Below are 26,915 nucleotides of genomic sequence, written 5' to 3'. Positions count from 1 at the left end.
AATTGATTCAATATTAAGAGCAGTGTTTCAATTCACCTCATTATATTTGCAATAGGCCAAAGGTTGTGCAACCTGCTAATCTGCATCAGCTTCACATGTGGGCAGGAATATATGGGCTGATTTGGCAGATATATAAAGAAAGGCTAATTGTCTGAAGAATTTCCTGATCACCTTGGTACTGGAATGGAAATTCTCACCACTAGTTTAACTGTAATGATTTGTAAGGGATTTAATTTACGAAGTACATTTTAATTTGGTTTTCTATCATTGGACACTTAGAAAGTATCATATATTGCCAAGCTACCACCTCAATAAGGATTCGTTTTTCTGGTTGATAATTCAGTATGCTTACTTTTTAAAGTATTTTTTCCAGTAGAGCAGAAGAATCGGGAAAATCTGGGAAACTTCTCAGGTTCAAGGAGGGATGTAACCCTGGATGCTGGAGGTCGAAGGACATCCAAGGCCAGCCTGTTCTGCTTCACAGTTTTGCTTCAAAGTGGATCTTGCTAGAATTAATTTCAAATTGGAAAGTCAGACCAAAAGCATGCAGATAGGGAAATTGTATCTGGAAAAACACAGGAATTATATATATGATGCTTCTGGTTGGTAGGTGTGCTTGAAGATGACCAGCTAAGAAACCAGTACCACATTCTTCTGTTTTGTGTTTTAATATTTTCAAGCTCAAGAACAGAACATTTAAATATCCTTTGATTCTGCTTTATGGTTTCTAGTAGCTCAAGAAAGCTGACAAGGCAGTAACTTTCATGCCACTTAAGGACCTGAAGCTTAGATTTTTGTTTTGTTTTTTAAACAATGTCTATCAATAGTTTTCCAGCTCTTGTGGTTCGTGGATTTATGTCTGGATTCTAATTCTGTATTTGGTCATTGGATGTAGCATCTGTGACATAAAAACAGCAGTCAGAAGTACAGGCATATGTTACATGTTGCTTTTCATATACCCAAAGATTGTTTACATTTTTTTCTCTTCCTCCTTCTCTCCCCTTTCTTTCTCTTCTCCACACACTGCCTTCACTTTTGGCTTTCTTTTTACCATCCTCCCTTTTCTTTTCGCCATCTCATTTCTGATTGTCTTCTCCTCTTCTACTTTGTCCTTTCTCATCCTGCTGTCTCCTTCTCTGGTTTTATTAATCTCTCATGCCACCACCAGATTGGTTTCTCTGCCTGAGTATTTTCAGTTCCATTGCCACTAGAGCTGCTTCTCTCCTCTTGCCTCTGGAGCAGCTTCAGTTTACGCACTGATGATGAGGCTTCAAACCAGAAAATCTCGTAAGTCACGGGTGAAAACGACATCCAAGCGAGCTCACAGTGCGTGCTGGCAGGGCATTCCGACTGTTCTCCATGTTATAATATGATAACCTTGTGGCTTTGTGCCAACATGCCATACTAGAATAAAGCCTGCTGCCTTTTAAACTTTGATACACTCTGTTATCATATTATGATTCCTCATTTTTAGAATTTGAACCTTTACAGTATCTTGCATTTTTTTTAAAGAAAAAATATATAAATTCATGCTCTATGAAAATGATTTATTCTGGTAGCTTTGTTTAATGAGTATATGTCTTCTGTATCCAAATGCAGATTTTAGTTCCTTCTTTTTAATCTCCCGATAATAAGACAGACACAGTAATCTTACCTGATACCACTTGGCAAAAGGATTGGTTAATCTTGGAAGAAAAAAAAATGAGATTTCAGGAAATTTAAAACACGTTGTAAATGGGCATGATTAAAGAAAAAATGAAAAACACTGTGTTCAGCTGGACACAGTGGCTCATGCCTGTAATCCCAGCACTTTGGGAGGCCAAGGTGGGAGGATCACTTGAGGTCAGAAGTTCGAGACCAGCCTGGCCAACATAGTGAAACTCTGTCTCTACTAAAAATACAAACAACAACAACAACAACAACAACAAAAACTAGCTGGGTGTAGTGGTGCACACCTGTAATCCCAGCTACTTGAGAGGCTGAGGCATGAGAATTGCTTGAACCTGGGAGGCAGAGGTTGCAGTGAGCCGAGATCATGCCACTGCACTCCAGCCTGGGTGACAGAGCAAGACTCAATCTCAAGAAAAAAAAAAAAAGACAAACACTGCGTTCTAAAATACAAGGTTGGGTTTTTTTTTGTTTTATGTTTTTTTTTTGTTTTTTTACCAAATTCTAATGTTGACACACATTTTCCTCCTTGTAGTCATACTTTACTTTTTAATTATTCAAAATTGATTGTTAAACATTGTATGTCATAACATACCCCTTGAGTCATATCAGCTATGGGATTCTGTATTACCATGTATTTGTCAGCTTGGCTAGAGGGAAACTGTTGCTATTGATGCAGTAGAGACCTGGTTTGTATTGTCTCCTAAAATTAGAATGTGGTGTGCCTTCGGTTAAGATAGGTTTCTGTCAGTGTGGCTACAGAGCTAACTAAATTTAACAATGCCATATAGGCACATATGTGCACATCAGATCTATAAGGACAAAGGCTGTGTTATTTCAGATGCAAGAGAAAATACTGATTTTTAAGAAGGTCCAAGTTAATGCTACTAACTCGAGTAAGAAATGACATAGTCAGTAAATGAATTTTTAAAGAAAGAGATGGAGTAGTAACTTGGGGTTTGGAGGAAGGGACAAATTTAAACTGGACTTTAGGCAATGTCCAGAGTTGGTCCTCAGGGTAAGGAAAGGTTGCTCCAGGTGGAGGGGAAGTGAAAGAACATGAGTTGAGCACAGCCCTTTATAAAGATCAGCTGTGCTAGGGAAAGAGGGAAGAACCTGTCCTTTCAGGAACAGGTGCTTTGTGATGGAGGTGGAGAGCTGTCCAGTGGAGAGAGAGAGTCATAAGACAGAAACCAAGATTCACCCTTGCTATTGATCTTTGTAACCAAGGATGATCATTTCAAAGCAATTATGTAATCCTGCTCATTTTTTCCTTAAAGTTTTTTTGTCTTCTTTTACTTTCCTGAATATGCCCATAGTTTACATATTCCCATTGCAATAGTTTATTTTCCAATAATATCTTTTCTTTAAAAACAACACCAAGGTCCACATTGCCTTTTATACATTAACTACCATTAATATTTCTTCTACACTCCTCCAGAGCAAGAGTTTGTTTTTCTTATGACGATGATGATGATGATGATGATGATGATGATTTTTTGAGACAGGATCTTGTTCTGTTGCCCAGGCTGGAGTACAGTGGCACAATCATAGCTCACTACAGCCTCAACCTCCTGGGCTCAAGAAATCTTCCCCCTTCAGCATCCCAAGTAGTTGGGCCTACAGGTGTGTGCCACCATGCCTGGCTAATTTTTAGTTTTTTCTGTAGAGATACGGTCTCACTGTGTAGCCTAGGCTGCTCTTGAACTCCTGGGCTCAAACAGTCCTCCTGCTCAGCTTCTCAAAGTGCTGGGATTACAAGCATGAGCCACCATGCCTAGTCAAGAAAATTAATGGAATGGCATTTCATGAATAGTCCTTATCTGAATATTTGCCACTTGTATACTTAGTGGATTTACGTGAAGAGATGAAGAATTCAAATGTAGGTCCTTGTTTATATATTTTTAACACTGCAGTCCCATTCCTGGTGATGGTTTTCATAGAAGTAATTATTAAAAGTATTTTTCAGTGGTACAAAGATATAGATAGCATTGACGTAATTTTTATTGGTGAGAAAGGCTTTTCTTAAATGTCTGCTGTGTGGCAGCCACTGTACTAAGGGCCTCGGGGGATTTGCTGTTCACAGTTTACTGCCTCTGTGAGATTGCTGCTGTTATACCACTGTGAGGAAACTGGGGCCTGAAGTAGGAGTGAAACAACTTGCCTTGGGTCGAACAGTAAGTGAAGAAGGCAGGATTTGAATTGAAGTGGCTTATCAAGGCTTGGAAAAAACACTGAGGAGGCCTCAGCAAATTCTTGTAGCTGTGGTCCAGTGCCTTCATGGGCTAGATTGATTATGGACTTAGTATGTAAAGGGTACCTTGCCAAGGGCTAAGGATACAGAAAGGTATATTAAATAATATATTTGTATATGATTTGTGGCTGACAAGGGACTTAAGTATACATATGTTTGTGTGCATACATGCTTGTGTACATGAGCATATATATGAAATGTCATGTGAGTGTAACGAACTCTAACAATACGGAAATGTAGAGGTGAGAGTAAACAGCAGAACCTAGGGAGTGATTCACGAGACTTGGTGTGGATGTGAAACAGCAATGAGTAAGACCCAGAGGAGTGGCTGGGAAAAGGGAGAAGTCAGGAGAGTGGTCTGAGCGGAGGTTCGGTGGTAAGACCGCATGCTTCCTTTAGGAGACAGTGAAGAGATGAGCCTGGCTGCAAGTCGTTTAGAGCCAGTTTATGTACTATTCTGAAGGTTAGTCTGTGAAATTGTCACTGCAGCTCATTGGCAATGATTTTGTTGGTTTTTGAAAAGAGGGGGATAATATGGGAAGAACATAGAAATATTTCCATTTAAAGGTCACAGGAGTGAGATGGTTTCCTTGGACACATTTTACATGGGGCTATGTCCTGATTAATTAGCCCCCCCAATAGCAAATGCCTTTGACAAATGGAATATAATGAAAAATCAGGCTAATAGTGACTCTCCATTCACATGATGGGTCGCCAGCCTCCCCTTTCATTTGCTCCATTCAAAAAGTATGCACTGAAACCTTTGATTAGAGGCTCTGATCTAGCTCTTATCTGGTCCTTTAATGGGACATATAGACAGCATTTCAATGCCTAATTTAAAAGTTCATTAGGAATTTTGTTTACTTTTTTCTTTCTTTCCCTCTTTCTCTTCTTGATCCCTCTACCTCTCCTTTGAATTATCTGGATTCAACTGTTTCAGCTCTATTTCTTTTGGCTGTAGAGACAGTCAGAAAAATGCCTGGCCCCTTTTTTTAGCATCATATATTTTATGAGTTTAATTGATAGAAAAAATATGACCAAGTGATGTCATGTCTGAAGGATAAGAAAGAGGAAACCTAAAACCACAAATCTTGGTTAAAGTTCTATTAGCCCAGACCTTGGAACCATAAAAGACTGGTACAATTCTGCCAAATTCTGTAACATACCTCGTTGGTGTTGCATTTCAGTGGGTTGAACCCTTACATCAGCTTCCGAGGGAGTTCTATACTATTCTTTCTTTATAGGTAGATATTAGTTTGAGATCTGAATAATGTGACAGACTGCATTTTGCTTACAAAAATGCTTTTTGTCAGAGAGAAAATATAGCTTTTCTTTTACTTGTTCCCATTAGGGCTTAGATATTATGAATCTCAGAAATGTTGGCATGGAAGCTCCATAGACGGCTTGTGGAAAACCTTTTTGCTAGACTCCAGGAAAGCCTGGTTAGTTCAATTCAGGAAACATTCTTTCAAGGTTCTGTGGTATTATGCAGTCTGGGTATTGAAGCTCAAGGAGAAAGACGTATACACAACTCACATACTAGAATAAGTCTGAATGTCTAGAAATATGTGTATATTGTTGAGACAATAGATGGGTGATCACAGTTACTTCAGGACATTACTGGGTGAACAACGGTTTCCATTTTGGTGGGTTTTTTTTTTTTTTTTTTTTTTTTGGAGACGGAGTCTCACTGTGTTACCTAGGCTGGGATGTAGTGGCGTGATCTCGGCTCACTGCAACCTCCGCCTCCCGGGTTCAAGCAATTCTCTTGCCTCACCCTCCCAAGTAGCTAGAATTACAAGCACTCACCACCACACCCAGCTAATTTTTGTATTTTTAGTAGAGCAGGGTTTCACCATATTGGCCAGGTTGGTCTTGAACTCTTGGCCTCCCAAAGTGCTGGGATTACAGGCGTGAACCACCGCACCTGGCCCATTTTAGTGTTTTCTAAGTGCTTGGTACTTTACATGTATTAGCCTGTTCTCACGCTGCTATAAGGACATACCGGAGACTGAGTAGTTAATAAAGGAAAGAGGTTTAATTGACTCACATCTCAGCATGGCTCTGGAGGCCTCAGGAAACTTACAATCCTAGTGGAAGGGGAAACAAACATGTCCTTCATCACATGGTGACAATAAGAAGTGCTGAGCAAAGGGAGAAATGCCTCTTATGAAACCATCAGATGTCATGAGAACAGCATGGAGGTAACCACTCCCAGATTCAATTACCTCCTACTGGGTCCCTCCCACGACACATGGGGATTATGGGAACTACAATGCAAAGTGTGATTTGGGTGCAGACACAGCCAAACCATATCATTACAGATACAAATCTCTGAGTAAATCCAGTGTTTGATCTCTTCTAGCTTTTTAGCTTAAGAGTAGAGGTCTTTCTCCTCTACTCCAAGAATTTTCATAGATACACCACTTAGTACTTACATTTACCGCCATTGTTATTATGTTTAAGAATGTACTACTTTGTATTTTTAAACATGAAGGACTAGCTCAAAATTTTATAGCTCCCCCCACCCTCCTGTCTTTTTTTTTTTGACTCCTTTGTGATGGATAGTGGTTTAAGGACAGCAAAACATGACTTTAACCAGAACACTAACTAGCTTTATATATAATTCAGCCTATGAATATGTATCTGGCAAGAGAAATTCCTGATCTATGGTTCGGCAGATCCACGAGAGCTGCTTCTCCAGATTTTCTTTGCTGGCCTTGCCTGCTTTTTGCCCTCCTGTCAAAAACTCAGGTTTCACTTGTTGGTTGGAGCTCACTAACAAAAATAGCTTCTTTCCCTATAGCGCCTGCTGCTGGTGCTGTGCAGGTTGAGGTGTTTGTGCTCCTTGATAGATTCATTGTTGAGCATTAAGTAGGTGGCTGGGTGCGGTTATCACCATAGTACTAAATAGGAAATGTTCTGCATAGGTTTCTTAAGAGATATTTGCTTAGCCAGGCGTGGTGGCGCCACCTGTGGTCTTAGCTCCTTGGGTAGCTGAGGCAGGAGGATCACTTGAACATAGGAGGTCAAGGCTGCAATGTGCCGAGATCATGCCCCACTGCACTTCAGCCTAGGTGACAAGTGAGACCCTGTCTCAAAAAAAAAAAAAAAAAGGAAGTTAAAAAAAAAAAAAAGGATACTTATGGCTGGGTATGGTGGCTCACATCTGTAATCCCAGCATTTCAGAGGCCAAGGCGGACAGATCACTTGAGGCCAGGAGTTCGAGACCAGCCTGGCCAACATGGTGAAACCCCATCTCTACTAAAAATGCAAAAAAATTAGCTTGGCATGGTGGCACATGCTTGTAATCTCAGCTACTTGGGAGGCTGAGGCAGGAGAATTGCTTGAACCCAGGAGACAGAGGTTGCAGTGAGCCAAGATTGCATTATTGCACTCCAGCCTGGGCAACAGAGCGCGACTCTGTCTAAAAAAAAAAAAAAAAAAAGATATTTGCAAAAATTGCTTAGTTGTTTTTTTTTTTTTTTTTTTTTTTTTGAGACAGACTCTCGCTTTTTCCCCCAGGCCGGACTGCAGTGGCGCTATCTAAGCTCACTGCAAGCTCCGCCTCCCGGGTTCACGCCATTCTCCTGCCTCAGCCTCTCGAGTAGCTGAGACTACAGGCGCCCACCGCCGTGCCCGGCTGATTTTTTGTATTTTTAGTAGAGACGAAGTTTCACCGTGTTAGCCAGGATGGTTTCGATCTCCTGACCTCGTGATCCGCCCTCCTTGGCCTCCCAAAGTGCTGGAATTACAGGCGTGAGCCACCGCGCCTGGCCAGTTGCTTAGTTTTTTAATGTCTATCACTGATACTAGCATTGACTTATAATTTTTTCTTTTATTAATATTTTGTGTACATATAACTATTGGTATCTGCTGGGATATGCATAACACTAATAAAAGGGTTTGGAGTAATTTCTTTGGTTATGATCTTAAGTCAGTTTTGTAATCTGTAGTCTGCTTCTTTCTGCATTCACAGAGCTTTGTGAATTCTAACTGGCAACTCTTCCAAGATAGAATCTCATCTTTGAATGCTAGGGTAACATTAGAGTTTTAGTTCAGTGGAAAATTAGCAGGCAGTTCTCTAAGTTGATGTAGAAGAGGGGCTGGGAAATTTGGTGCTGTTAGTTTCCTTATAAAATCAGCCCTAGATATCCCTTCCCCATTGTATTTTTCTACAAATGGCAGGAGCTCCAAAAATTAGACTCAGCTATTTTCTGCCTCTGGGAAGCCCTTCTTTTGTGTACAAGCATCCAGGGCCCCAAAGGCTCTGCTTGCCAGCCTGGGAGAAGAAAGGCTATCAGGATGGCATTTAGATAATCAGCCTCAGTGGTCCAGGAATTGGGTCAGAACTTCTCTATATTTCATTTCCTGTTTTTTCTCTTTGGAATCTGAAGGAGTCCTTTCCAATCCTTACATCTCAGGGAACCTCCCCCAAGTCACCAGAGAGACCTGATTGTTCCAGCACCTTCTTAGACCTGTTCCCATCAACTTGAAAGTTACACTTCAGAATGAATAGGTTGGACCAGATATGGTCTCTAAATGTCTGTTATGGAATGCTGGTGAAATGGTTGAATTAAGGCCCTCTGAAAATGTTCTCATCCATAAAAGTGATAAGAAAACTGGCAAAAATTACTGGAATAAACTTTTTCAGAACTCTAGAAATTAAAGTCTTGCAGTAACCCAGGGAGCATCTATTCAGGAAAAGGGACTGATTCTCAGAGCAGGAAGGTTTGTGGCATTTTAACTTGTTCTCATTCCCATCCCTCCCTCTCCAGTTCCACAGTAGCCTTGAAAACCAGTAGCTGCAATCACAGTGCAAACCAGCAGCCTGGCAGCCTCTGGCAGGGGCAGGATGGAGTTGGAGTGTCTTCAAAGCACCTCTCCCTCCCCCTTTTCCTCCTTCTCCTCTCCTGGCTCTCCCTCCTCTGAGATTTGAGAACTACTGGTGGAGAGGAGGGCCCAGGGGAGTGCATTGCTGCTGAAACTGATTTCAAATTTCAGTTTAGGGAACATGCACCATTAGCTGTTGACAGAGTCTGGGATCATGCAAGATGTATTACATGGGACAGGACTAAATAAACCTCATGTGCCCCAGTTATCCATGGGAGTCCATGGAGAAACTGATGCTGCCTCCCACTGGAGCTTTTAAAGTGTACCACAGTGAATTGGAGGGACACTGTCCAATTTGGCTCTGCTCAAATTATGTGAAGTTTCATAATAGCTTCAGGAAGAAAATATTATAGTAACCGTTTCACTTTATGTAATTCTGTAACAGAACACATGCCAAGGGTGTTAGTTTACCACAGAGGTACTCATGTCTCCTACTGAGTCACTGGCTTAATCCCTGCAAAGCTCAGGCCTTTGTAGAAAGTTTATTCAAACAGGTAAACTAGGATGATCAGTGTTTGGAAAACGAAGAAAGTTTAGCCTAGAGGGCTGTGGCAAAGGACCGGATGCAGGCTGCCTTACCCTCTCTTTCAAAGATAGTATATTGAATTGATTTATTTGTGTTAAGACGATTATACAACAGCATCATGTACATACATTATTATATAGTTATAACTAGTTTTATTTGAGCAGTTTGAATGTTAATTGGTGACGGATTACTGCTGTGATTTTTTTTTACAACCTTAAGTGAATCAGTCTGACTCATATATTTAGTAGAGTTTTGGGGCACTAATCAGTTAGCCTCATCTTTTTTTCTGTGGAAACTGTTTGTCACTGAATTCAGCCTTATTGATGTCTAGGTGGACATTTGCAACACCAGCTAGTAAGATTTTCAAAGCTGAGCTTTTCTAATGATATTTGGTTCTTCAGTCCTATGTATTGTGGAGGGATTTGGTCTCATCACAGAAATCTGCAAATGTGCTTCATCGGGTAGATCAGGACCAGCTCTCCATCTAAAAAGGCCTTCTAGGAGACATCCTAAAGGGTGATTGAGGAAGAGCGTGATGATCCCCTTATCTAGTTAGCCCTCTATCTTAAGGTCTAAACCTAGACCATCTCAGTAATGTTTAGCATAAACAACAGGTACTTAATAAAGCCGACTTTGGGGCTTAAAAAAGAGATTTGGTTTGGTTTCCTGTGGCTGGTGGCGAGCACCAGAGGCCATTTCCTCTAGATTGCTTACCTTGTCCAGGTATTCTTGTTGTGCTAAAGTGGCCAATAACTTGTAAATCCTCATTCTGTTGCTATTTTAGGGTCAGTAAAGCCATCTCCTCAGGGAAGTGGTTATTAGATAGTGTGAGCTTCTGCAGGGCGCAGTGGCTCATGCTTTTAATCCCAGCACTTTGGGAGGCCAGGAATTCGATGCCCACCTGGGCAACAGAGCAAGACCCTGTCTCTATAAAAAAAAATTTTTTTTAATTAACTGGGCATTGTCTCTTGAGCCCAGGAATTTGAGGCTGCAGGGAGCCGTGATCATGCTACTGCACTTCAGCCTGGGTGACAAAGTGAGACCTTTGTCTCCAAAAAATACCTCGTATCAACATCATGCATTGGAGCTGAATTCAAAACCTGTTTTTTTGTTTTAAAGTAGTCATTTACTCACATGGTAATTAAAGCAAAGAAACCAAATATCCAGTTACAAAAATTGTCAGATTCCATAAAATATGCATGATGAAGAATTGATTAATGTACATGCTAACCTATGGCACAGTCCCTAAAATCTAGTCTTGTATGTTTAAGATCATCCTAAGTTGAGTCCTTTCAAAGTATATTTTCAGAGGTAAAGAATTATGACATTTCTCAGGGTGCATTTATTTAGTGAGAGGAAATCCTTTTAAAATGATTCTAAAATATAGAGCAAAATTTCCTATTAAGTCAAAAAACATCCTCACTTTCCTAATAAGTGTCATATATAGAATAAAGATTTAAAAAGAGAAACTTGCTTACCAAGGTATTGGCCACTGTGTTCTGTAGGAGATGCCTATATGCTGCTGTTTTTGACAAACTAAGCCTTAATTCTCCATGATGAAATAATTATTCAGGGTGAGAAATGACACCTATCTAGGACTGAAGCAGAAAATGCTGCCAGGATGACAGGATGTGAACATTTAATAAGGAACTAGCCAGCACAGACAGCTGTAGGCGGTAGCTTTTTCACATGATCACCCAGCAGATTGTTGATGAGTCAGGTTGATGATGAGCAACTCGTGGAAAGTGACTGTCCTAAATCGCAGTGAGGAGACTTGTAGTTTTGCCTGGTTTCATCTCATCCCTTATTTGCTATGTAGATGTAATGTCTCAGGGATTCTGTTTTCTTAACTGTATCAAGAAAGGATTGGAGTAAATGATACCATAGCTCTTCAGCTGTCAGTGCTATGATTTTGTTGTTGCTGTTATTGGCCATGATGGAGGTTTTTAAATTTATAATGTTATTATTTTAGACATACAAGTTCAGATACTACCTTTTATTGCTATATTTTTATATAAACAAATAATTGGAGAAAATAATTTTTAAACCAAATACCATACATTTTAGAAAAAAGTTTAGCTCTATTGTTTTTGAGCATAGAATATAACTAATAAACAAGTTTCTCATTGTTTTTATTGACATTTATATATTGCGTATTTTCTAAAGTCCTTTAATGTTAATAAATATGTACGTGATATGTCATATTAAATGTATTCTAAATGTTGATCCAGAAAATGTATTTGAGATTAGCTATCTACTGCAACAAATAGAAGCCCTTCGTGTTAATGTTTGGAAAGTAGAATATTATTGTAATTAATTTTGTTGCTTTCTACACTCCATAAAATAATGACAGGGACATTTTGGCTTCTTAGAAAGAGACTATTGCAATATAGATCAAGAACTGGATCAGTAAATAAAAACAAAGAATGTGCTACATTACTTTACACCTCTTAAGAAACACAAATAAGGCTGGGCATGGTGGCTCACGCCTGTAACCCCAGCACTTCAGGAGGCCAAGGTGGGTGGATCACGAGATCAAGAGATGGATGGCATCCTGGCCAACATGGTGAAAACCCGTTTCCGCTAAAAATACAAAAACTAGCAGGGCATGGTGGTGCGCACCTGTAGTCCCAGCTACTCGGGAGGCTGAGGCAGGAGAATCGCTTGAACCTGGGAGGCGGAGGTTGCAGTTAGCTGAGATTGTGCCACTGCACGCCAGCCTGGTGACAGAGCGAGACTGTTTCAAAAAAAGAAAAGAAAAGAAACAGATGTGTAAGGTTGGTCTGCTTGCTGGAATAATGAAAATGTATTAATATTTCGAAGTGAGGCAGAAATATGGCACTGTAGAGAATAACCTCTCCCATTTTCCTTAGAGACTGGTTTTCATTAGTGTATCTTCTCAGTCATTGCTGCATATGAATATAATTTAACAAAAGGCAGTTGATTCCATTGAAATTACTCTTTCTTTTTAAAACTTAACCTTAGATTACTTTGTTTTACACTGGAGCTATTGCTATCAACTAAAAATGAAAACTCTTTCTAATAAACAGTCATGTACTTAACAAGTGATTCTATTAAAGAAATACAAGACTGAGGTTAAAATAAGAAAGAGAGGAAGGGGAAGAACTTCAGATGTAGATTAAGAAGATGATATATGCTTGGGTCACACTGGCTGTGTGATTAGTTTTTAAAGTTGTACCAGTCTCTGAGACCTCCAAGAAGTGTGTTAACAAGCATGCCCAAGATGGGCTTATGGCAAAGTGACACATTATAAAGCTGTATTTTAGAGGTTGAAATCAATCTTACTGTTGCCATTTGGTGGTGGTGTTAACCTGCAATCCTTGTTTTGGTACTGGTAAAGAGTAGTGTCTGTTAAGTGCATGTGCCTATGCTAAGAAAGTAACCTGTTGTTTTATAGAAGTTTCTCTTTTTGTTTGTAGATATAATACATTGCCAAGCAGAAGAACTCTGAAAAATTCAAGATTAGTGAGTAAGAAAGATGATGTGCATGTCTGTATCATGTGTTTACGTGCCATCATGAATTATCAGGTATGTTGGAGCTTCTGGTTCTTTTTAAAAAAACCTGAATTAATCAGACTCAGAAATTACTGCTGGGTGCAATGTACACTACTTGGGCGAAGGGTACAGTAAAAGCCCAGACTTCATCATCCTACAATTTATCCCTGTTACCAAAAGCTGCTTGTACCCCTAAAGCTGTTGAAATTTTTTTAAAAAAGAAGAAAAATCAAACAAACAAAAAAAAACCAGACTCAGATTTTGTTCTCTTTGGCTTCTTTGTATTATTTCTATTTGAAGTAAATGCCAGGATTTAACAAGATTCTATTAAAAAAGAAAGGCCTGGTTCATCCTAATGCTCAAGATTTAATTCATTGCCCTCATATTTTAATAAATATATATAATTTGCGATGTATTTAAAGGAAAGGTGTTTTCCTCCTATAGAGAGAAACTTACCTAGATTGCTTGGTGAATGCTTGTGACTATTAAAGATTGAATAAGCTGCTGTTGCAGGTAGTAATGAAACAACTCTAGAACACCAGGAATGGATAGACACAGTGGTTCTCAAAGGGTTATATGGCGAACAGGCGAGAAGTTACAATTATTGGCAGTTGGGCTCAGTGGTTCCTAATCTTTATAAGAAGCACCTGGGAGATCGTTGAAAATGCAGATTCCTCCTCTGGGTAATTGAGATGCAGGTTGAGCCCACTGTAAAAAACACTGGAAGTTACAGTGGAGCACGTGTGCTGGGTTAATCTTAACAACAAAGTGGAAGTTAGAGCCTGTAGTATCTAGCGTGAACTGGCAGGGTCATCAGTTTAATTAGGTAAGCAAAGTAGGGGTACAGGGGTTCCACTTAGAAAAGTGGAGTTCAAATATAGAAATAGGATTTGATTTCCATTAATATGGATGCTACAGTGGGTCCAAGTAGAAGTGAGAGATAAATACGTAGGTGGAGGATTGGTATTAGAGTTCAAACCAACATAAAAGGTGCTGTGTTGAATTTAAGAAGGGAAACATGCATTTATTCTTTCAATTTTTTTTTTTTTTTTTTGAGCTTTGCCAGACGGCCCCTGTTCCGCATAGGCACTGAGAATACAGCATTGAATAAATCTGTAGCCCAGGGAACTTACTTTCCAGGGAGGGGAGACAGATGACCAACAAATAAGTTGGTAAAATGTATATGTTCCAGATAATAATGATGAAATGAAAGCTAATGCTTACATGTTAACACTTTGCAGGTCTAGTGCTTTTAGACCTCTTAAGTCATGTAAATAGCCCTGTGAGATCAATAATATTACTCTCCCCATTTTACTGATGAAGCTGGGACACAGAGAAGTTTGGTAATTTGCCTAAAGTCACATAGCTAGTTAGTAGTGGAGTCAAGATTTGGACCCAGGAAGGCTTTGAACCCAGAGAACCATTACTAAGTACTGTAGAAAAAAATAGGAAATAGGAACTGCTGAAAATGTGTGTGAGTTTTAAATAGGCCAGCTAGGGAAGGGTCACTGAGAGGGTAACATCTAGTAACAACTTGAATGAGGGAGCAAAGGGAGGGATATTAGGGGAAGAAGATTCTAGGCAGAGAGAAGGGCAAGTGCAGAGACCCTGAGGCAGGAATGTCTGGTTTGCCCAAGGCACAGAAAGGAGGCTTGGCTGGATCAGAATGAGTAAGAGGGAGAGGAGTAGAAGATGAAGTCAGATGTGCCGGGGAGTTTGATTATGTAGAGCTTTAGAGGCCGCTGAGAGGACATTGACTTCAGTATGAGTGGAAAGCTATTGAATGGTTATAAGGACATAATCTGACACTTGCATTTAACATGAGACCACTCTGGCTTCTGTGTTTAGGTTTGACGTTGGCCAGGCAAAGGCAAGAGGGGGTAGACCATTTAGGAGGCTGTCAGCAGTAATTTAGGGGAGCTTTGGTGGTCATATGGACTAGGATCATAGGAGTGGAGATGATGAGAGGTGGTCAGATTCTGGTTTTATTTTGATGTTAAAGGCAACAGCATTGGGTATGAGGGAGAAGGTGAGGAGTAGAGGGTGGCACCAGGGCTTTTGTCTTGGGCACCTGTGAGATAGATTTGCCGTCTACAAAGATGGGAAGACTGCAGGATAGACGGATTTGAGGGAGATCATTAGGAATTCTGTTTAGGGGATTTTAACTTTGAGGTTCCCCTTAGGCATTCAAATAGTGATCTTAGGTGGGTGGCTGGATATGCCAGTCTGGATTTCAAGGCAGTGGTCTGGGCTGGAGATAGACATTTGAGAGTAATTAGCAAATAAATGGCATAGGAAGCCAGGAGGGTGAATGAGATCAGTAGGGGTAGACTGGGAAGTAAAGAAGTCCAAAATATGAACTCTAGGGCTCTCTGTTTAAATGTCAGAGAGATGAAGAAAAGCTGTCTAGAGAGCCTGAAAAATAGCCAAGGAGGTAGGAGCCAAGTGAAGGACATGTTTCAAGGAGAAGGGAGTGTTAGCTCTGTTAGATGCTGCTAAGTCAAGTAAGATGTGGAGTGAGGATTGGCCATTGGCTTCAGCAAAGTGCAGGTCTTTGGTGATCTTGGCAAGAACTGTTCATTGGGATGGTGGGGGTGAAATGCTTGATTGGAGTGGTTTCAAGAATGAGCAGGAAGTGAGGATTTATACTGAGTGTATGGAGGAGTTTTGCTGTAAAGGATAGCAGAGAAATGAGAGGCAGTGGCTGAACACAGGTTGTGGTATCAAGAGAGGTTTTTATTGTTACTTAAGAGAATTTGCATCATATTTTTATGCTAATGGCAGTGAGTCTATAGAGAGGGAAAAATAAGGGGGAATGCAGGAATTTCTGGAACATGGCGATGTTCATGAGCAGATGAGAAGGAATGGGATGGAGGAAGGACTCATGGGAGGCATTGGCCTTAGTGTGGAGCACAGAAGAGTTCCTCTTTAATAGGAGGTGAGGAGGTAAGCCACAGATCTGTGTGGGTAGACTGATGTGGTATAGGAGCTTCTGGATGTTTTTTCTGATTTCTTGTATTTTCTTAGTATAAGAGGAAATAAGATCATGAGCTGAGAGTGAGTTTTGAGGAGAAAGAATATAGTTGACCCTTGAATTTTGTGGGGTGTCAGGGGCACTGATCCCTGGTGTAGTCAAAAATCTGTATATAACTGGAGACCTCACCGGTAGCGTAAATAGTCTGTTAACACACATTTTGTATGTTGTATCTATTGTATACCGTGGAGTCACCCTGGAAGCTTAAAAAACTCAGGTGCCAGGTCCCTGTAATTGAGATTCGGAGTAAATGTTTTGTTTAGTCTTCCAGGTGAGTTTAAGGAGCGGCCAAGGTTAAGAATCACTGGGCTAGAGCCTTTTTATCATTTTAATAAAGAGAAACATGTAGTTCATTCATAAAGAATGGGAAGATGATCTCTTGATAATAGCATCATTGCCGAATGTTTTTTTTTTTTTTTGGAGAGAGATGGGTCTGGTTGTCCTGGACTCAAGCTGTACCCCCCGCCTCAGCCTCCTGAGTAGCTGGGACTGGAGGCACAAATCATTGCATCTGGCATTCTTGAAATTTTTAATAGAGAAATATGGTCTGACAGTGATATACTAGAGACATAAGTGCATTTATAATGGTGTAAGTTTCATTAAGTAGATATTTCGGGTTTTTGGTTTTAAATCAATACTGTCAGTTCCCTAACTTGTCTCCCAATGCTTTGTGTTTCTTTTTTTCCGTGTTAATTTTAGTATGGTTTCAACATGGTCATGTCTCATCCACACGCTGTCAATGAGATTGCACTAAGCTTGAACAACAAGAATCCCAGGTAAGCTTCTTTTGTAGTATGCAAGTCTAAATCTATCTAGGGAAAACAGAGAGCTAGTCAACACTTAACCAAGTTTGACTTTAACCAAGTTAAACTTCCAAGTGTTAATCTCTGAAATAAGATTGGCTATAAACTCTTTGGCTGTGCAGAATTTTTCCTTTGAGCCAAGTTACATTCCTACATGGGCCAGAGTTGAGCAACTGGTGACAATTCTAGCCCTTCACTGTTTTCCTCAAGCTTTTGTTCTTTTGAGGCCTGGTTCCCAGCATCTTTGCTGCTAAGTTTGGAGAGGATCAGGTTGCCAGGACTCGGGGGCCAGGAGAGTCTTGATAAAGATTTACCTACATCAGTTATTGCTGAAAACCAGTCTTCATCAATTGTAGTTATTTTAATGTGCTTTCCATTCTGGTGAAGTATTCTGTACTTCAAATATGCAATTCCCTTTCATCCGACACCTCTCTGTAGACAGAATATCTGAAAACTGTTAATCCAAAAATCTGATTATAGATTAGCCATTTCTGATTTGGAAAATGCAACACAAATTATCAAGTCCTCTTTACTGAATATTATTCTTTCAAACTTCCCCTGATTAAACCTTTTGCGACTTTGCGATTCCTTCCTTCATTTACTAGAGTCCTAAGTAGCCATGCTTCTGTGTCTCTGCCTTCTACTACAGGGAAGACATTATTTTTTAAAAGACAATTGACATTGTGGAGTATCAGAACAGTCTTTGTTTAGAGGTTGGTGATAGTTGTTATTCCAGAAAAAAAATGAAATACTTAAGTGGTCTTACAATTGAAGAAACAATGCTGTTTCTTTCTTGACATTGAATGTGAAAACTTAGAGTGTATCTCTATGTTCTCCTTCCAAAAATATTTCAGATTAAGTTTTATTTTCTTGAGTCAAAGAATATATTGTGTTAGTGAAGCTAGTAAAGCTGTAATCCAGCTCCTTCCAGATCTCCTGCATAGGAAGAAGAAAGACAGAAACTTGTATTTTTGTGGGAGATTTATGGATCTATCCCTAAATGAGCAGATTTGAAATGTAGAACATGAATTTCAGTTGGTTTTGAACTTTTTTTTTTTTTGCAAGTGTTCCACCACTGTCTCTAAAACCAGAGAAAATACTTAATCAATAGTTTGTTTTTCAGCATATTCCCATTCCCTTTGTTTTTAGTGTACCAGTAAACATTTTTCATCTCTATTGTACTGAGTCACCTGATGATAGGTCTAAGAGATTATTCTTCTCAAAACTAGTTTTCATTAGTGAGTAATTTGTCGTTTTGGTAAATGTACCTTCCAAATTTGCCATCTTAGACAAATCACGTATTTAGTAGTCAGTAAAGGTTTAAAAATGTTTTTTGATTAAACTGTACCTTAGTAAGGTTTTTTAAAAATGTAAGGGTAAACATTTTATCCTCGTGTATCTTGGAAGGAAGGAACAGCTGACTCATCATGCCATTTTCACTGATTTGTGTTTTTCTTCTTTCTTCTTGTTTTGGCAGAACAAAAGCCCTTGTCTTAGAACTGTTGGCAGCCGTTTGTCTTGTCAGAGGCGGGCATGAAATCATTTTATCAGCATTTGATAACTTTAAAGAGGTAGGCTACACTACAGTTTTCATAAGAATACTCACACATCTTACATTTGGACATCTTTGAACAGAATTATTTACTTTTTCATTTATTCTAGGGCCCAAGGAATTTAATAGTTAATTTCTAAGATGTCACTGAGAGGAATGTAATGAACTTAGTCTAAATTTGGTATCTTACTTCTAGGATAAGTTAAAAATAATTGCAGTACTCTTTTTTTGTTGTTGTTGTTTTTGTTTTAATTTTTATGTTTTTAGAGAACATGGAATAATCCAGTTTGAAAACCGGTTTTGTTACATGTATGTGGTTTTCATTAGGGTTGATATTGACACTTGATCATCCACCGTGCACATTTTATGAACTCTTTCATCATAGTTATTTTTGCTGGATGCTATGAAAAACCTGGCAAATACTGGCACTGATTCTGGCAGTGTGTAAACTTAAGTGGGCTTGTCACAGACAAATAATAATGCAACAGATGAGCATGGTTGAAAACGGAGACTGTCTGACCACAAAAAAGGAGGGATTACACATAGATAACATGACACCGAGGATCCTGCCCCAATGTATCAAAACATCACCACCTAGATAGTAGCTGCCTTCCCATAGGGGTAGTGGGCAGTGTTGTAGGACCAAGAAGAGTACCTGTTTGTTCCCCTGGTATATGCCTGACATCAGAGGCTACTTTGAGGTGAGAAATTACAAAGTAGTCCTTAGAGAACAGTTGGAAGCCCAGGTTACAGTAGGACCCTTCGCTAAGTTGTACGTTATGCTAGCAGTCCCATTTAATTCCAAATGCTTTTGGATTAAGACCCAAGCTGGATTAAAATCCAGGTCACAGGGGGACTGTTTTCTCTCCTCTTTCCTGAAAGGTCCTGAACTAGAAACTCTGATAGTATTTATTGAGAACCTACTATAGACCAGGGCTGTAGCAGCTACATGCACGGCATCATTTGGTTCTATAAGAACATCTTTGAGACAAATATTAATATCTTGATTTTAGAGAAATTGAAATATATAGTTTACCTGTGGTCACATAGCTAGATAAGTGACAGAGCCAGGAACAGGACTTGGTGCTCCTGATCCTGAACTTCCTTGAAATGTGATGAAGTTGTGGCCTTATTGTATGTGAATCTCTTGAAGGAAATAAGGGAAATACTGAATGAGACAGGACTTCGGAGCTATTTCCCCTGCCTCCTACCTCCTTAATTGGACTTACTGCCCAGCTGCCAAATGTTATAGACACCGGCCTGTGAGCCTCTGCATAGGCTGGGAAGCTTCAAAGATGTTAACAGGGCAGACACTCCTCTTGCTCCTTTATTTGCATTGCCTCCTTACTCCTAGTCCATTCTTTAAGATTTTGATATTATCCATTTTGTAAATGCCAGCTGTGGAGACAACCAAATATTATCTTTTTTTTTTCTTTCTATTGAGCCCCAGAGATACTGAAAAAATATCCAGGTTCCAAGAGAATGAAGAAGAATAATAGTGAATCTTTAAATTCATATTCTGGCTTCCAAGACAAATAGATTTTAGAGACAAGAATGTATGAATGCTTGTCTGTGAATGTTTTTATATATCATGTATAAATATATAAATTTTACATTTATAAATAAGGAAGTATGTTTGGGTGGATGGGTTTAATATGAAAGAGAAACAGTATGTGCTGCTTATATAACGCCCAAATCTTTATCATTAGGTCATATTTGAAAATATTGCATGCTGAGCACTTTTCACATTGGAAACATTTACTATATAGTTATCAGTGGCCCTTGTTACAATGACTCATATTATAACAGGAATCTGATTATACTGCAGGTCAGATTATATCCTAAAGATATAGTTGTATAGAACAAGAATAAAAGCCAGGAATTCATGAGATGAATGATAATATTTTTTTCTCCTAGGTAAGATAGAGTACCTTTCTTATGCATAGTAGGCCCACAGATACTTGCAGAATTGAGTTTTAACTCTTTGGTGTCAGACTTATATATGCTTTAGCTATTTGGGGTGTAGTTTATGCTTAATTGAAAAAAAATGTAATCCTAAGTCTAATAGCTGGACAATAGTAATGAGAACTAAATTACTTTTGACATTGAATTTTTAGAGCTTTAACCACAACTGGCCTCATTTCTGTAATTAATTAGGAGTGATGGTAGGTCTTCAGGTACTGTCCTTGGCATAGGCATTTGCATCTGATAGAAGGTGATAGCAGTGGGCTAGGGGAGGTCCTCAAATGCTGGTGGGACCCCAACCCCTGCTGGTGTCTAGGCGCTTGACATCCTCACAAGAATGAATTCAAGTATGAGTTAGAAAATAGTGAAAGTGCAGAGATTTATTGCAAAGCAAAAAGTACACAAGAAAGGGGAGTGTGGGCATGCTTGAGAGAGTCACACAAGGTGGTTTGGGGCTGCTACCCTTAGGGATTTCTTTAACCAAGGGATGGAATATTCACGGAGATTCCTGGAAGAAGCTGGAGACTTCTCAGAACTATGGTGCTACCCATTTTTACCTCAAATAAGGATGTTCTGGAACTGTCATGGCACTGGTGGGTATATGATTGAATATGTGAATGAGCATAGAATAAGGTCCTAGGAGAAACCTGGATCAAATCCAGCACCATGTTGGACCCAGTTTGTCTTTGCCAGCTTGGCCCACACCCTGTTTTTCAGGGTCTTATCAGCCCCAAGCTTCTGCAGCTATTTCAGCAGTTTTCTTTTGCTTAGTCATATGAAACTGCTGCTTAGAATTTTTTATTCTGCTGCAAACATCCTGCATTATTCTTGTCTCAAAACAATATAGACAGACCAAGCAAATGGATTATTATCCTAATAGCCATGGGAATGAAGACAAGGTAGCAACATGCCCCCGACAAACTTAGTTGTTATAGATAGGTCAGAAGAGCCTCAACCGATTTATCCAATCTTGAGGTGCAAAAGGTGTTATTCTGTGTTGATCTTGTTTTCTAAAACATGCAATGCCACTCACAGCTCAAAGTCTCTTAAATCCCTTCCTCTTTTTCTCCTGTCTTTGTGTGAGTGAATTTTTTTTTCACATCATACTAAAGTGAATTCTTTAACCTCTTTAACCAAAATGTCATTGGAATCTTCTGGTTTAATAATAATATTCATTATTATATTCTGGCATGCCTGTGCAGATAGGGTTTTGTTCAGTGAATAATTCCTTTTGAGCCACATATGGCAGAGAGAGTCCCATACCAGGTACCAGGATACCAGGAAGGAGGACCAAAGAAGAGTCTTTGTCTTCAAGAAGATTGTTTTTAAAGCTTTTTATCTTTTTTAGTAAGTTGGGATTCCATTCATCTGCCTAAGAAGGATGAAAGGATTATCTTTGTTTTTATTGGCAGGAATGGGGGTGGAATAGGGGAGTTCAACATCTATTTTTTACAAATAAAGTCATATGCTTTAGAGTAGCCAGACCCTTTGGGCTTTGATCGCTGTTAGAGCATAGCCAAGCGTACTAACACAATATGGAACCAGATGCTAGAAAGAAATTTAAAAGGCCATGTATCTTAAGTAGTTTATGTAGCAGGATTTTTCCCCCTCTACCTCTTGAGCCAACAAATCCATTCTATCTAATTTGACCACCATTAATTAATTAGTTCAGATGTACATTAAAGGAAGTTATTATTTAGCCATTGAAAGATTTTTATGTATGATTACATCATTTTCTCATGTTTTGATGAATATTTAGAATCCCTATCTTATATTTTTTTCCCTAAAAAATCTTGCTACAAATCTTGTGATAGCTGACGTGCATGTTTTAGGAAGGCAGGGAGCACCTTTAGTTTAATGGTATGTGATGGTGGCAAGAATGTTAACCCAAAGCTTTGCTTATGGTGGGGATGGGATTGGGGTCTAAGCCTGATGTCACTGAGCAAACACATACATGGCTTCAATGTACATGATGACAAATGAGTCTTAATTACATGAATACAGATAGTAAGCTTACACTGTACGTGGTTTGTGACATGCCTGAAAACATGAGTGTATTGAGTAGATGAAGACTAAATCATTAATAGTCAACCATTGCGCTCCTTGAATTCTTTTTTCCTTAAAAAAATTTTTTTAAGGGGATTAACACATCTGGTTTTGTGTTGAAATATCTCTTAATGAAAATTTATGGTCTTGAAATAAGGACCAGGGTGAGAACAAGGAGTCATCTGTTTTTTCTTATTGGCTAATTTATTAATAGTCTCGTGGAAGGACATAGGACCATCTTCCCTAAATTGATTCTTTCTTAGTTGTGTGGCAGTGTATATTTTTGAGCCCCGAGACTACCAAACAGAAAAAAATACATTTGGAAGTAAAGGCCACCCTTTGGATATTTATATTAGTCCAGAGTCTTCTTTGCAAGAAGCAGAAACTGACTCTAACACATAGAGGAGAGGGTTGATCGAAAAGATGTTGAGAAAAGCACAGACTTGACAAGGAGCCTGGAGAACCAGGCTTGGAAAATGGGCAGGCATTCCTAAAATGTGGCTATACTCTGGCTCTGCCTTTGAAGCTGCGCCACCAGAAATACCATTTGGGGTTCTGGTCATGCTTTTTCTTCTCTTCCAAATGACATGGACCATAGCTAGCAATCTGCTGGCTCATAAAACTCTATCTACTGGTTAAGGACCTCAACCAGTCCCCGCTTCAGATTTCTAAACACTACACTTCATCTCATTTCCCAGGGGAACCTTGAAGTCTTCAACCTAGCTCTTGCTCTCAACTTTTTCTTAGTCATTTTACTTTTTCCATTATATTCTTTGATATATTTGAGAAAATGGCTTGCTTTTAAAAAGTGTCTCCAAAGATTTGGCAAAAAAAAATGCTTCCTTTTGAAGTCAAAGAGGAAAAGTACTGAGGCCCTGTAGACTCTACAGTGGGACAGCCACTATGACACGAATAATAAAATCCTCTGAAGGCTTTGAGGCACCAGCTCTCCCAGGCTGCTGGGAGGTGCGCCTGGAATTCATCAGGATTTCGGATCAATTATAACTGTGTTCTCATCTGCTTCTGTAATGACAGCATCTGGCTTTAGTGAAAAAGCCTGAGTTTGGTTATTAAAGGTTCAACTCCCTCCCACTTTTGACCTTCCAGTATAGAAAGATGGAGCCTTGTTGAATGAGTCACTCAAGGCCACCAGCACTCTTGTGCACAGCACTCTTGGCAGTAGTTGTTCTTTTTTTCTGCCTGTTGCTAGAAGGCTTCCTAAGAAAGCTGATGTGTGGTTTAGCTACTGGGCATCTGAAGGCACTCGTGCTACACATTATTAAGTTGATTTAAGAAAGCCTGTCAAGTTTTATTTATAGTGGACCAAATTGGGCAGGAAGGAGAGTGAAGATTTTGGTGTGCTTCCAGCATCCCTCTGAGTTTAATCCCATCTAATCTAACCTCTCAAGCATTTGAGGGTATAGGATTATAAATCTAGCATGAGACCATCCAGATAACTTCCTAAGTGGTAAAGTAAGAGTACTCACATTTTTTAGTCTCTCATTGAACTATAAGCAATGTATTCTCTCAAATCTCAAACTGTGGGAGCCACAGCCCTAGAGTGTGTATGTATTTTGCGGTATCAGGCCAGAATTAGGTTGACCTAATTCACCAAGATTCTTCTTGGCTGGTCCTCCTTCTTAGCATTAGGAAGCAAAGCCCTAGTCTTAATGTGGTGTTAATGCTGCTGAGTAACTTTTTTTGTCTGTTTATCAACTGTTGCAATTTTTTGCTGTGGATACGAAAGCACCCCACACTTCATTTTATTAGGCTTCTGGCTTCTGTGGGTCAGGAAGCCAGGCTGGCATGGCAGGGATTGTCTCTTCTTTGTTGTGTCTGGGGCCTCATCAGGGAAGATCTGATTGACTGGGGATGCCAGTCCATCTGGAGGCTCTTTCACCCACATATCTAGTTTTTGAGCTATGATACCTCTCAAGGGCTGGGCCCAGCTGGGACTATCAACCAGAGAGCCTCCATGTAGAACTCGACGTGGCTTGGGCTTCTCACAGCATAGCATCTGGCTTCTGAGAGAGAGTGCCTCAGGAAGGAGCATCTGAAGAGCCACCATTCAAAGGGCCAGAGGCTGCTGAGTGTCTTCTGAGCTGGTCTTAGAAGCTGTGCAGTGTCACTTCTGCCATGTTATCTGGGTTCCCAGTGAGGCCCTGAGCCCAACCCGGATGCAAGGGGAAGGCAATGCCTTCTCTTCTTCATGATTGGAGCGTTGGGTTACTGTACAGAACATGTGGGGTGGGAGAGAGAGCCGTGGGCTCATGCCATCAGAGTCTGTATACCTCAGTAAGTCTCGTACCTCAGTAACTGTATGAGATTTACCAAAATGTTTATTGTTATTTGTCTTTCATTTTCTCCCTCTTCTTTACTCAATCCAGTACTTGGTTTTTCCTTTTGACTGAAAACTTTATAAACTTTTTGATTGGAGATAAAAAAGATAGTTATTAATTCTTTCACGTGAATCTACTATGGGCAAATGATATTGTGAGAGCCTTCTGTAGAGAAGGGAGCCATTTTCATAGGATGTCCAAGTTTATTTTCTGGTAATGAACTAGTTATTTCTTTACCATTAGTGTCTTTAACATCTGGTTAAGGGAATGAAGGCTGGTATCCTCCTGATCGTTAAGGGATGAGTCATACTAACTTACTGAAAAAAATGTGAGTGCCCTCTATGTGTCAGAAACATTGATAGATAGTGGAATATGAAAATGAATCAGACATATGCCCTACCTTTAAAAGAGAGCCTCCCAGGCTAGTTGAGGAAGCAGATAAATACTTCGACAGTTGTAATACCAGGCTTTATAAAGGTAATTGCAGGGTGTTCTGCAAAGAAGAGGAACAGCTGACCAAGACAAAGTAGGGCTGGAGGCAGATGGGGATAGAGTTCTCAAGGAGGCTCCTTATAGGAGAGGGTGCCTGAGCAGAGTTTAGGGTGAACAAGGTTAACCAGGTGTATTCCTTTCATATTGCTGCTGTAACAAATGACTACAAACTTAGTGGCTTAAAACAACACCAGTTTATTATTCTACAGTTCTGTAGACCAGAAGAATAAAATGAGTGTATAGGCTCCAGGAGAGATTTCATTTCCTTGGCCTTGTCAGCTTCCAGAGGCCACTTAGATTCTTTGGCTTCCAGCCCCTTCCTCCAGCTTTAAAGCCAGCAACATAGCATCTTGTCTCTGTCTCTCTGCTTCTATTGACACATTGCCTTTTCTCTCTGACTTCTGTGGCCTTCGTCCTTTGAGGACCCTTGTGATGACATTGGGCCCATCCATAATAATCTAAGACAGTCTCCCCTCCTGAAGTCCCTTAATTTGATCATACCTTTGCAGATATCATGATACCTTTGCAGATATCATCAAATTAAGGAACTTCAGATGGGGAGACTATCTTTTTACTGTATGAGGCAACATAGTCAACGGGATCAGGAATTAGCATGTGGACATCCTGGCGGGTAGGAGGAACACATCATTCAGCCTGTCACACCAGATCAAAAGGAGTGAGGATGTCATTTTATACCAAGAAGGTAATGTTTTAATAAAGCTTCAAGAACTTTAGTTTGCCCCGAATCTCCAGTTTTAAAGGGATTAGGGCATGGAAAGAGAAAAATTGGGATAGGAAATTAAAGGCAGATCAGAAAAGGCCCCCTTGCTTATCCCAGGCTCTTCATAGTGCCACACAGCCTAAAGGGAGCAAATATGCTCCCCAGTCACATTGGCTGTTTAGATTGACTCTGTTAATAAAGAATTTGCTCATATGTTTTGCTCTGAAAGTCAATTAACAGTGGGCTCAGCATGCAGTTGCTTTGATAGAGCAGGGTGTGTTTGGGGTCTGAGATTTGTTTCAGAAATCTTACCATTCATATTTCTCATTTCTTGGGCCCCTTTCTCCACCGAGAGTCATCTGCTTCATCAGCTGCCGTATTCATTCACTTATCACGTCTTCAGGACTGCCCTTTTTTGGTGGTCCTGGGGGAGCTTAAAAAAAAAAAAAAAAAGAGGAAGTACAGCAGGGTAACAGTGCCCAGAGCCAGACCAGATTGTCACATTATCTGTTGTACAAATGTAGAGATGCTTTGCTTCACAACTTGACTTTAATTAGACCCCTTCTGCTCCACTCAAGCCTGAGTACAATTTTATACAATAGGGAACCTCATCCTCTATTTTAAATGTAGCAGCCACTTAAAAAAAAAAAAAAAAAACAAAAAAAAAAACAGGGTGTTAGGGTGTTGCTGCTGTGTTATTTCTATTGCTATAAAAATGCCGCTTCTAAAATGCATACCCTTTTCCAACTATAAAAGTTGGCATATGTGCCCTTATTTCATATTCTTGGAAGATAACGAGGAGAACCCCAAGAGAAAGCAGTGAGAGCTGAGTGTTATTTTAAACCCTGCAGAATTTGAGACAGAGACTGGTACTGTTCCCTAAACATGAGCTTTCACTTGGTAAGTATTTCTTTGACATTTTGATATTGTCTGGTTTAAGGTACATAAGGACAGTATGAAGCACTCTGCTGTGAGCTGATCAGAAAATCGGAGTCAAAACTGTGACAGCTTTGGCAATATCACCAACTCTAAAAAGCATTTGAATGGAAGTTTTCAGTCTCCGGGCAGGATTTGGTTGCCATTCTGGCATTTATTTCGTGAAAGGC

General features: G+C 39.8%; 1 protein-coding gene across 10 annotated transcripts in view; it reads left to right on the top strand.

Annotated features, from left to right (window-relative positions):
• Window positions 1-26,915, top strand: part of FMNL2 (formin like 2) — a 323,185-nt gene that overhangs the window by 235,747 nt on the left and 60,523 nt on the right. For all 10 annotated transcript variants that reach the window (XR_008659997.2, XM_055292120.2, XM_055292119.2 and 7 more), the window contains exons 7-9: window positions 12,782-12,890; window positions 16,591-16,667; window positions 18,172-18,265. Coding sequence is in view for 9 of the 10 variants with exons in the window: in XM_055292120.2 (XP_055148095.1) it covers window positions 12,782-12,890; window positions 16,591-16,667; window positions 18,172-18,265 (280 nt within the window). In the remaining variant the exon portion in view is untranslated. The remainder of the gene's footprint in view (window positions 1-12,781; window positions 12,891-16,590; window positions 16,668-18,171; window positions 18,266-26,915) is intronic.

Source organism: Symphalangus syndactylus, chromosome 9 (assembly GCF_028878055.3).
Source record: "Symphalangus syndactylus isolate Jambi chromosome 9, NHGRI_mSymSyn1-v2.1_pri, whole genome shotgun sequence".
Taxonomy (NCBI): domain Eukaryota; kingdom Metazoa; phylum Chordata; class Mammalia; order Primates; family Hylobatidae; genus Symphalangus; species Symphalangus syndactylus.
This window is presented reverse-complemented; position numbering and strand designations above follow the sequence as displayed.